This window comes from Anastrepha ludens, chromosome 6 (assembly GCF_028408465.1).
Source record: "Anastrepha ludens isolate Willacy chromosome 6, idAnaLude1.1, whole genome shotgun sequence".
Taxonomy (NCBI): domain Eukaryota; kingdom Metazoa; phylum Arthropoda; class Insecta; order Diptera; family Tephritidae; genus Anastrepha; species Anastrepha ludens.
Window position 1 is genome coordinate 34,235,357 of NC_071502.1, and position 13,248 is coordinate 34,248,604.

At 36.6% G+C, this 13,248-nt stretch overlaps 1 protein-coding gene across 1 annotated transcript in view; it reads left to right on the forward strand.

Moving 5' to 3' along the window:
- Nucleotides 1-715: 715 nt before the first annotated feature.
- Nucleotides 716-13,248, forward strand: part of LOC128867798 (putative uncharacterized protein DDB_G0286901) — a 28,357-nt gene continuing 15,824 nt past the window's right edge. Inside the window, exons 1-3 of the mRNA XM_054109305.1 lie at nt 716-1,037; nt 12,067-12,128; nt 12,545-12,902. Of these exons, the coding sequence (XP_053965280.1) occupies nt 12,671-12,902 (232 nt within the window). The 5' untranslated portion in view covers nt 716-1,037; nt 12,067-12,128; nt 12,545-12,670. The remainder of the gene's footprint in view (nt 1,038-12,066; nt 12,129-12,544; nt 12,903-13,248) is intronic.

The window sequence follows — 13,248 nt, forward strand, 5'->3', positions numbered from 1 at the left end:
CCAGATTTGACCACTAGCGACTTCCATATGTTTGCAGACCAGAAAAAAATCATACGTAGAAAACGTTGTATGACAAATGATGAGGTCATGCCACCTGTATTTTGCAGCCCTTCCAGATTCTCACTTCAAGGATGGAATTCATAAATTAGAATCTCGTTGGAACAAGTGTATAGATGTTCAGGGATACTATACTGATTAAGAAATTGTATTTCAAACCACAAAATTGTACTTTTATTATCGAACCGCAAAACTTATTGAACAGCCTAGTATATCACCTGTGCAATAGTGTCTCTCCAGTAGTAACAATTTGGCTTATTCGCATAGTCACTAAGCGAGGTGCGAGTATCTATGACGTTTTCACTGAATACTCACTTTGGAAATAAAATTTCGCTATTTGCAAATAAGTATTAAAATTCGGCTAAAAACACCCTTTACATACAATTTTCGAACGTGTGTATGTATATATACGTAAATATTTATTTGCCCAACATCCAAAAATTCTTCGGTCATTTGTAGAAAATCAATGGCAACACTAGAAAAGCTCCTTTAATGCACCTTATGCAGAAACACATAACAAAACAAAATTCAAAAACCACATAGCAGCAGCACAGGATAATCAATGAAAATAAAATGAAGCTTGAAAAGCTCGCCGACTGATGGAAATAAATGAAATGCATATCACAAAAGCTACAACAGTCCTTAGCAACGCGTTCGAGAGAGTAAACCTTTGAAGAAGAGTGCGAATTGACGGACAGTAATTTTGGTTTCAAGTGGAAGTGGAAAATTTAAGTAATTAAAGCATATGAAAAACATTGCAAAGTAAAAATAAACACAAAAAGTGCTTTAATAAACTAAATTTTAAAATAAAGATACATTTTATTGTCTGCATTATTTTGAGTGAGTCTTGTATGAACAAATTTTAATCGGATATCTTTCCTTGAGTTTCATACCTTGACATAAGGGAGCGGTCAGTCACACCAATAACTGCCTTCAGTTTTAATAAGTACGAAATATAGTTAAAGCCAAATGGAGTTTTGGTGAGTTAATAGCGAAACAATGTTAACACTACTAAAATGCAGTATTTTTTGATTTCAATATAACCATGAATCATCCTGAAGACAATCGAAAAACCTCCATTTCCGTTGTAAAATTATGAACAAAGAAAGAACATGAAAATATGTTTCGTAGGTAAATATGTAAGCATACTAGTACATTCTTTCACACGTTCAAGTGTTTTGAAGACGTTGTGGCTTCGATAACTTGAGATGATACATTGAAAAACTTTCCTCGCTAATTTAAGTTGAACAAAAGAAAACGCTATGTAACACTTATCACACACCTGTCTACTACAAACTAATAACATTTCATGCATGCGCATAAATGTACACACACACTCGTAAACTTCAATACTATTGAACAACTAATCAGAGAACGTTACCAACAACATCCTCTGCACAAATACTATAGTAATAGAGTTTGCGAAGGGGAAAACAAATAAAAAATACTAGCATACGTGCGATACGTATGTATAGGTGCGTATATGGATTTATGCAGACAAGTTTATGTAAACATAGCTGTGTACCGTCTATCAATAAGACTTCGTTACTGACCAAAACCGATTCGTCTTCTTAACTTTATTAGCGCCAATGGGCGAAAAGTTGAATCTCCTCTTATTTCCTTAGTAGTTTGGCGATTCAATGCTTAAGCGTACTACAGAAAGCATTGTTTGATTCCACGTTTTTCAGGAAGCTTCTCATACCTCTCTACATTTTTATCACCCAAGAGGTTAATAAGCCTGTATTAACCCTTTATCGCATATGGGCCCATATTATTTCCAAATTGTTATATTCCAAAAGTATAGGGTTTTTCAATAGGTGCGCTTCAACTTTTTTCCGATAGGCAGGGCGAACGACCCATTATTTTTTATTTTTCGCTTGTAATTTGTAAACTTCATTAGTATACATTTCATCATGGAACGCTACACATTTGAGCAACGATTGAAAATTGTGCAAATTTTTTATGAAAATAATCGTTCTGTTGCTGCTACTCTAAGAGCATTACAGCCATTTTACTGTCCATTTAACAGAGTCATTGGTGGTGTGAAGTCATTGGTCTACAGTAACAAGACGGCGACGATTTGTGAGCTCAGAGCCAATATTGAACGCGAAATTGCTGGAATTTCGGCCGATTTATGCAAAAGAGTGGTCGAAAATTGGGTTCAACGATTGGACTTCGTAAAACGTGCACGCGGTAGTCATGCAAAAGAAATCGAATTGCATACTTAAATGTAATGTTCAAACTCGATAATAAAAAAAAAATTAGTTAAAAAAGTCAAACCGTTTGTGTTTTATTCAAAAAAGTTCAAAAGTTGAAGCGCTCTTACTGAAAAACCCTATATTATTAAATAATTCAAACTACGAGTATTTTAAACCATCAAATAGATGTATACAGGGTGAACGATATGAAGTGTTACCAACTTCACACTGCTTGTATCTGTAAAGCAGCTCATGACATCAACGTCAAAATTGTTCTAACGACAGTTCAATATATTGTTTATAAGCCATCAAAAGCATTTGCGTCTCAGTTTTGTTGATTTTTCATACGTTCAAACGTAATAGTGTGATTGCGTTATATTTGGCTGGAAAATCACAAACAGCCATTGTTCGTGAGCTCAGTTCCAATGATACTGGTAGCATTGCAAAACGCTATGGAGGTGGACCAAAAAAACGGCAACAACGCCAGAAATGGTTCGGAAAGTGAAGGCTCGACTTGAACGAAATCCACGTCCAAGTGGAAGAAAAATTGACAAAGAACTGAAAATATCGCAAGACAGCATTCGACGCATATTGAGAAATGAGCTCAAGGTCAAGGCTTACAAGTTCCAAAAAGCACACGATCTTTCACCCCAGCAAAAAAAAGTTCGGTGCGAAAAAGCAAAGGAGTTGTTGCGCTTGCACAGCGCGGCGAATTTCCTAACATTGTGTTTTCTGATGAAAAAAGTTTCCCAATTGAACAATTCATAAACACTCAAAACGATCGTGTTTACTTGACCGAACGCTCATACGAGAATTCGAGCCTACGTATGCCCAGTCGAAGCAATTTCTCATCGCAAGTAATGGCTTGGGCCGCAGTGACCGCTAATGGACGGTCTCCAATCGTTTTTATCAAGCGAATGCGACTTATTATCGGGAAAATGTTTTAGAAGCTGCTTTAGAGCCGTGGACACGCAAACATTTCGGTCGTAGACCATGGAGGTTCCAACAGGACTCGGTCCCGTCTCATAAAACTCGTGTGAGCCAAGAATGGTTAAAAAATCATGTTCCACACTTCATTTCGTCCACACAATGGCTTTCGAATTCGCCAGACGCAAATCCAATGGACTATTCCATCTGGTCCATTTTGGAGAGCAAGGTGAGGACTAAAAAATATGCCAGTATGGATGCGCTGAAAAAAGCGATTATACGAGAATGGGCCAAAATACCTCAAGATCACATTCGTGCAGCATGCAACTCATTTTTTGACCGTTTGAAGGCTATAGTCAAGGCAAAAGGTGGTCATATCGAGCTATGGTGAATATATTATATGTAGATATGTTAAAATTGTAATCATTTTTGAACAAATTTGTCTTTAAAATCAATAAAAACTAATTTCACACAAAAAAGTTATGGCGTTTTGAATAGGTAACACTTCGTATCGTTCACCCTGTATTTAGCAATAATAAAACGCAAAACGTAATATGATTTTATGGCACTTCGAAATAACCTGACTTTTGTGCAAGTGGGTGAGAAGGCAGAATTGCGGTGCGAGTGATTAATTTTCAAAAAACGCTAACAGAGTAAAACGTAGGTACTTTTTGACAAAAAACAAAATATTTTCATGGAGTCGATGATAATTTTTCCGTTTTTAAACTGTTTTCTATGCTTTACAACTAGTTTTTAAATATGGTGCCGTGAAAAACCCCGAAATATGAAGCTTCTTCATTCTTTTTCTTTGAATATGGGTTATTACTAATGAAATAAAGCTAATTCCGTCGTGAAACAATTTTTTTTTTCACCGCTTTATTAATTCATGCAGTAAAGGATTAAAGCATAATTTCCGAAGCATGAGCAAATTGACAATGGGTCGTTCAGAATCCCTCTAACAACCTCAGTAATTATAATTTTGTCTACTTGTTATACCAGGCAATAACAAAAGCCCACACCTTGTTTCTGAATCATTTCTATCCTGCCAACAGTTAGCTTTTACTTTGGTGTGGTCATTTAATAGCTTTGTGTAAGCAAGTAAACTGTTATTTGACTCTCGCTTCTCTGTCATTGTCAATTAGTATTGCGCATAAAGGTTTAGACTTACCTACGTACATACATATGTATGTGCTTATGTTTGTATATCGTAACATGATAGCAATTAAGCCTGAGCTTCCAGTCCATTTCAAAACTGTCGTAGTATTTCAACAAATTTAACATTCTTTCATGAGCTCGACGGTTAGGCAAGTTATCGAGTTATACATATAATTTCCGTCAAACTCCCGCCACGACTTTGTTGTAGGTGACGTATCCTAGTGCATCACTTTAGGATAACACTGAGCGGAACTTCTTACGTATCTTCGAAGAAATAACGATGATACTGCCGAGGCAAAATCAACGGCAAATACTGACTTTTGGAAGTGTTGAGGCGCCTGTGGAATCTTTTTTGAATATTTGTTGCTCCAAATCTGGAAATTTTGCTTGCTTACGAAGTTACTTAACCAGAAATGAGCCTTGAAAGGCCACCATAAATTTGGTGAAAAGAGCACTGATTTTGACAATTAATTTTAATAATTTCAACGCGTTGTTGATTGAGTAGCATTCCACGGTTACATATTAAGAATAAATAAGTATTCGTTCCAACTGTGACCGCTACAGTGTTGCCTAGATGGTCGCTGTAAACTGTTGAAACGCAGACACACCTACTGGAAAATCCTTTGCAAAGAATCGGAGCAAAAATGTTTACGATTAGATGTAAAGGGTTTTCACTTAAAAATGGATAAATAAAATAAATAATTAGCACGTACACTTCTGTTAGGTATTTGGCCGAGCTGCTCCATCTATTTGTGGTGTGATTCTTAATGTTATTCCACAAATGGGAGCCACTACAGTTTTAAGCCGACTCCGAACGGCAAATGGTTCTTGTGAGAAGCTTTTTCATGGCGAAAGTACACTTGGAGGTTTACCTTGACTGCCGCGAAGGGGGAGACCGCCATTAAAAAAAACTGTTTCTATTATTTGATGCTCATGCACGGAGATACGAACTTACACACTCCCGAATGGTAGTCACGCACCAAGCCATTCGGCTACGACGACTGGTGTTTTCACTTAGCGTAATATGATTTCTTCACAAACCATGCAATCTCCTAATAATCGTCCACTCGTGTTCGCTATTCGTCGAATTGTTGAAATTTTCGTGCGTATGTTTTCTTTTAATAATCTTCTAGTGCCAATAAGACGACTATCCGCTCGAGGTAACGACTGTATGATGTGATTTTTGATGAGATGGAATCATCGGTCCGTATTTATTTCAAAATGAAGCTGGTGATATCGTTTTTGTATATGCAGAGCAATAAAGATCGATGATAACCTACTTTTTATTGCCGAAATTGAAAAAACAATTTTGCGAAAGCATTTGGTTTCAATAAGGCAAAGGTTATGCAGTTTTGTAGTCCATTAAATTTCGGTACAATAAAGTGCAAATTCGAAGTAGCTCAAAAGTCGCGTCGATTTTTGATAATTTTTTTCAGGCAGTCGCGACTAGTTTCCAATTAATAGAAAAAAATCATATTACCGCTCATCCCTCGGGTGACAATGGCGAATCTACCATGAAAAAGCTCCTCATAAAAATCATTTGATCTGCCGTTCGCAGGCGGCATAATACTGTAGTTTCGTTCATTTGAGTAGCAACATCAAGACGCATACCTAAAATTAGAGAAGGCGCTCGACCAAACACCCAACAAAGGAAGTTAGCACCAATAATATATATATAAACGTGTACGTTTGTCGAAGATCGCACGGAATCAAACTTTATAATACGTCTAATTTTAGTAAAATGTGTTTTAATTTCCGCTCGGCAGCATAGGGCCCCGACAAGACTATTCCATTGTACACAGTTCTGGACTGTTGTTTTTGCTCCGTCCCATGTGATGTCGGCATGACAGGGGACATACTTGCCTCACGTCTGCGTTGGTGGTGAATGGGTCGCTGATACTGCCCTTGTGTATTGTATGAAAAATGTTAGCTCATGACAATGCGAAATTAAAGCATATCTCCTAGTATTTGTTATAATTAATGCAAACTGTTTGATCACATTAGGCGTAGCAAGGAAAACAAGGAAGAAAACAAAAAATCGCATGGGAGAAAAAAATATTGTGTGGGTTTGCACAAGGGCAATTTGATTGGAAAGTAAATGTAAATAGGTGCAGTAAACTTTTTGTGGATAGAAAAATGACTTGCAAACAATCAGACGTGGCCTAATACCGATTGGGTTAATTACGTAAAGAATACAATAACGTCTACATAAGAAATATGTAAATTAAAGAGTTTACATCAGCACTTATTTCACCCAAATTTTGCCGCTACACAGAATGATATCGATGAGAAATACCAGGGTTGAAAATAAACTACATGGACCTATTCTAAAGGGTTCCGCAGTTACTATTTACCCCCATAATTTCAAGTTTATGGACAATACCAGCCCATTTGCCGAAGCCTACTTCTATGAATCGTACTACAGAAGCAGGTGTCATAGCAATACTGCGCATCAATTTCCAAGTGAAAACCGGTACTCGATATTTAATTGAAAAATCAATATTGAACGCTTATTACCTACTTATTTTCTACGTATATTAATCGAGAAAGGAAAAAATCCATTGTAGAACCTCATACAATTTTCCCATATAAGCAATCCTGAGTCCTGGCATTTCTACCAGACAGTATTACTAAATATTTGAGCGGCACGTCAATGTACTTCAACAGATTCTTTTTCACGCCCAGTCACCCTAATACTCGTATGTATAAGTGCAAATATATGTGCATACGTATGTAAATAAGCTTGAATGAATGAGTGAGGGAAATAATAGAAAGTAAGTACTCAGAAAAATGAAGGAAAATTATGGAAAACGTAACTATAAAAATACACTTTTCTAAGGATAAGGAAGTGGGCCAAGTGGTGCGGTTGGCCAACATTGTTCATGTAACAACCAAGACAGAAGTGGCAAATGCAACGCCAAAAGGATAATATGGAAATTTTACAAGCAAGGCCGTCACTGTATTAAATTTTAAATTAAATAAAGGGTGTCTCAAAATGCATGCAAAAAGAAATGTTGCTAGAGATCACAGGTTTTTAATTAAATATTGTGATGTTTTATTCAATAAAAACTATTTTGATAAGCAAATAACTCAATCTCGTAATGTCTTGCTTCGCCTTTAAATTTTCTCATAAACATAAAGGTTTCCTTTATGATTGATTTTAAGTTGAATACTAATTTAGTGAAATATGTGCATCTGAGTTTGCTTCAGATCTCCATCACAAATTCTCAACAATATTATGATACCATTGGAGAATCATATGTATAAGATGGAGTCTGACTCCAGTGTAGCGCACACTACTTAAAGGACGAGCAAGTTGGATTTCGCCCTCAGCCAAGCTGTGTTGACCAAGCCAACACTATTCGCAACATAGTAGAACAATCAGTTGAGTGGCGCTTTACCCCGCTTTACATGCTGTTCGTTGACTTTAAGAAAGCATTCGACACAATCGAACGAGACTCAATATGGCTGGCATTGAGTAGAAAGTTAATTCGCCTCATCAGAGCCCTTTACGTGAACTCCGAAGAGGAAGTGATTCACAACGGCAACATCAGCGACCCATTCACTACCAACGCAGATGTAACGCAAGGTCGTCCTTTTCGATCCTTCTCATCGCCATCGTCCTAGACGACGTCATGAGTCAATTGACCCTGCTCAAAAGAAGCATCGTATGGAGCTGACTTCACTGCCGATGACATCCTCTCTCTCTTACAAACTCACTGACATGCAAGCGAAGGCAGCAGACTAGTCCCGCGGGTACGCGCTATCGGATTGGAGGTAACATCGCCAATACGAAGGCTATCTCCAGATGCTCGAAACTGTGAATATTCAGTTCATGTGTAACTCAGTATTGTTATACGGAAGTGAAACATCGCTGGTCTCTAATACGATCACACGGACGCTACAATCTTTCGTCAGCAAATGCTTTGGTATCACTTGTAGAATATTACTCCATCAGCTGTGGAGATCAACGAATGAGAAGACCATCAAACGGCAAATCAAACGCAGAAAGTGGCAATGGCTAGGTCACACTTCAGATAGCTTCACGAGAATGGCATTGGACTGGCATCTTCAAGAGAGCAGAGGTCGCGGTCGGCCAATGAATACTTGGAGAAGGTCGATGTTGTGCGAGCTAGCAGACGCCGACATCACATGAAACGGCGCAAAAACAGCAGCCCAAAACCGTGTACGATGGAAGAGACTTGTCGAGGCCCTATGCTCCCGAGCGGAGTGTATGAGGGAAAAAATTTATAAGGGGGCGCAAAATTAGTCATCCTATTTTGTTTTTGAATAACTTGTTTACCAAATAAAAAAAATGATTTTGAGTGATGGAACTTTTAATTTTGACCTTATGAAATTTCCTGCGAGTATATTTTTTTAAGATTTCAATGCCTCTCGTTTGATATCCGCCAACTGTAGACGAGTGGATTTGTGGGTGGCTATTATTCATTTGGCTTCGGGTTCAATGACCATTCTAACAACGTAAAGGAAAATCTTTTCATAAAAAGCTATTAGCCGTATTTTAGTCATCAAACTCAAGATCAAGAATATGTGCCTTAGATTTGCTATCTCTGGGCTCTGCTCACTTGACAGCAAAATAATGGAGAAGATTCACCGCTAACGAGTTGGGTTACACCTCATAAAACTGATATAACTCATAATTTTCAATGCCGCCAACTGTCTTTCAAGTGAGTTTCATTAGACCGCGCTTATGCTTCAGCTTTGCGAATTCTCTTTTGATGTTGACCGCCGTGTTCACGAAAAGAACGAGAACGAGATGAAGCAACAATGTTTTTCTTTATAAACGCAGTCTTACTAACACTCATTAAGTGCTTCCACTGCATAAAAGTGCTTTCAATATATGTTAATTTTACTTATGTTTACTCTAGAACGTAAAAAGATGGATAGATAAGAATTAACAGTTATCGAAAATATATAGTACAAAATTGTTCGATTTAGGTACTTTCTTAGTGGAGTCATTCCATGTTAAGTGATCCAAGTATTTTGGACATAGTCGCAAATTTTTCTGAAAATAGGTTTATTTGTAGGCTTAAGCATAACAGGCAGTTAACTAAAAAGATAAAAACAAAAATATTTATTATTTGAAATTTATTTAGTGTTTTAAAGTGAAATATCTTTGCTTCTTTCTAAAGTTTTTATAAATTAAATAAAATAAATTTTTAAGATAAAATATATTTGTTTTTGTTTCAAATAATAAAAACACTTCATTCTAAAGTTTCTTTTTTTTCTTTTTAAGTTCTTTCTAAAATTTTTATAAATCAAATTAAAACAATTTTAGGATCAAACATATTTTTTAGAAAAAATTTTTTTGTTTAAAATTTTTGGAAAAAAATTTTGGTTTTGCCATTTTCGAACGATTTTTGAAAGTTTCATAGCGCAAAATTAGGGCAAAATACTAGTGTAGCGAAGCGTTAGTATCACTCGTATATTACGTCCGTTTGCAAATCGATCGAAGCATCGCATCACTGGTACGCTGAATAATCTGATTTGTTTGAAGGCATGAAAACTATTTAAATAAATAATAAAAAAATCCAAAAAAAATCGAATGTTCTGATACAGCCTGGTTCACTTGATTAGATGCAATAATTGTTATGGAGTAAAATCGTTATTAAAGCAACCGTAGTTGATCTAGTAACCCAAGGTTTCCTAATTCAAGTGGAGACTGTACTTTGCTCGAAAATAAACATGCATTGAAATATTGTCCCATCTAACGGTATTTCGCAGGAATAAAACTTCAGCAGACGCAATATTGTGCTTGATTTATTGGTTCACTTGAATAGAGGCGCTCAGTTACAGGTAGCCTACATTATTTGTGCATGGGATGTGAAACGGGTTCGCCTTTTTAATTCATTGCGTTTGGTCGAAAATTCTTAATTTTAATAAAACGGGAAAGCAGAAAGGCTTACAAGATCGCGAAAAGACCACAGAGTGACTTTCGAATCGCCAAATGAAGTCCAGACGTTCGAGAATTGGGACGGCTTTGACACCGAAGGAAACCCGCAGGAAACTCCCTTAGGAGTTCCTCAAATTCCGATTTTCCAACAGCAAAAATAAAGAAAATGGCAAATACTGCAGCCAGCAAATCCACCGTTCGAAGGATTATTCTAAAAACGTAATATCAGAAGCATGAAAAATTACAAAAACACACTTTTGAATAAATTTTGCAAGGGTCCATATGGCTTGGAGTTCTGTTACGAACAACGGTCCCGGTGAATGGAGAAAATTAGTATTTACTGACGAAAACAGTTCAATCTGGATGGACCTGACTATTTCCGTGGATGCAACTGACTATTTCCATGACTTAAGAAAGGAGGAAAGTTACTTGAGACGACATCACAGCCGCGAAGGTAGTTTTATGGTATGGGGAGCAATACTATGGCGCGTTCAAATTAAAAATTGTAGACTACAAACCGAGAAGAAACATCTAAAGTTTATGAGAATGGGCAACAACCTGAAGGAAAAAATTCTAATATTTCATAAAGCTATCTGGAGAATTTGACAAACCTATTAATCAACGAATTTACGCCGTAATTTATAAGCAAGCACAAACTATTGGCTTTAAATAATAAATGAAAAAAACTAATTTTTCCTATATTTATTATTATTTTTTTCTTATTTGGTTAGTGCCTCTATACAAGAAACCAATAAATCAAATACAATACTACAGCTGCTGCAGTTTTATTGCTGCGAAATACCGTTAGATGGAATAATAAAGGGTGATTAGATTGGAGCTACTTTTTCCAATATTTCTTCAAAAACGAGGCCGACGCCAATGTAACAGTAAATGGCTATCGCGCCTTGATAAACGACTTTTTGATGCCGAAAATTGACGCTCGTGCCTCTACAACATTTGCCTTCAACAAGAGGGCGCTACTTGCCATACAGCCCGTGAATCAATGGATTTACTGCGTCGTCATTTCGGTGAGCAATTAATCTCTCCTCTCGAACCAGTGGGGTGGCCACCAAGATCGTTTGATACATTTGGACACCTTTGGATTTTTATTTGTGGGAGTATGTAAAGTTGAAATTCTTTGCGGATAAACTAGCTTCGATTGAGTCATTGGAAGCCAACACTACTAAAGTTATTCACGAGATACCGACCGAAGTCCTCCAGCGAGTCATTCAAAATTTGTGCCGAATTTTGACCGAATTGCGGCCGAGTTGCGGTCAACATTTGAAAGAGATTATCTTTAAAAAATAAATGTCATGAATGGTTCCACACAAAAATAATAATGATTGCCCAATCAATATGATTTTTTGTTGTTTTATTTCAACTTACAATCCGATACCTCTGAATTGATTACCCTTTTCGAGCAAAATACAGTCTTCACTTAAATTATCAGAAAACTTTGCTTCTAATCAAGTAAACCGGACTGTGCGATATGCATTTTTGATTCTAAATGCATCTTCGCCTTTCCTAAGGAATAACTAATTTCTTGGGCCCTTGGACTAGGTCTAATTTCTTGGACGTGTGGTAGCTGGCCGAAACAGCCGAATTATTCAGATCTTACTTCACAAATAATGAGAACGTAAGTGAAAATAAACTTGATTTGGACCACCCCTTTTATATGTTTAATTATTATTGTTATTAATGGGTTGGGCTGGACTTAGTTGATATCGAGAGTGAAAACATTTTTGTTTAGAAGCATTTCCATGATGCTCTATTCTAAATATTTTCCACTAAATAATTTCTCTTCTTCTCTTTCAGATGACAAATATACTCTTATCTCAACTAAGAAACCAATCACTCGTTGGTATTCTACAACTAAGGTAAACACTTGGGGTTTTGTGTAAGACGCACACAAAATATGCAAAATAAGGCCAAAGAACATTTGCATGCTCGTAAATTAATCACAAGTGCATTAAACGTTACATAATGATTCTTAATAAGTCCTTCAAATCTTTGTGTACATGTCTATGTGCTCTAAGTGCAATTTGCACACTCCTTACGAAAGTTTCTCAAATATTGGAACTTGACTTGTGATTCACTCGAAATTTGGCTTGCCGCTCGCTACACAATCACACCTATGCAATACATTTATGTGTATTTCTATAGTTTTTCCTACTTCTTCCACTAATAAATACATTTTTCTTTTGTTTTTTGTAATTTTGTAATATGATTTTTATCTAATCTCCAAATTAAACACATACATACATACTTTGAAAAATCCCAAAATACTCAAAAGAACATTTTATGTGAATAACTTAAGATCGTGCGGAAGTATGTATGTGGCATAAGGGTTCAGATTAATGCAGGCTTTTTAGGGCGGCATTCCGTGTTAGTCCGTAATAACAGCAAGTAAATTTATGTGATGGCCCCATTTAAACTTAAATTCCGAATGGGTGGCTCGCGTAGTACATCACAAGAGCACGATCCAGATCCACAAGTAAGCGAGGCGCTACTCAATCATCATCAACATCACTCGACAGCAATTGGTGCCAGTAGTTCCACCATCGACTCGACGGACTGTACCAGTCTCGGTTCAATGGGTACAAATGAGCGTAGATCCTTGCTGCCAAACAAAAGCAACAATTTACGATTGGGTAAGGATTTTTCTAATTTTCTATTTGCGAATGCTGCTTCTTACCCTTATTTTACTTGGCCATGCCTTCTAAACCACAAACGATTATTGTTTTACGAAATATATGCATATGGAAACAGAGTTAATTCTTTTAGTTGAAGTTGCGATAATTACACCGATAAGCATAAATACAAATCTTTTGATTCGTTATTCAGTTGCAAGAGTTTATTTGCTTTGATATGTAACTACAGACTTAGAAGAGCATTATGCCTAAAACAAGTAGAAAATAGCAAAAAATCGAGAAAGGTCCGGGGTTTGATTTATTATACTCACATTTGTTCAGTGATATATATATTTATTGAGTTTGG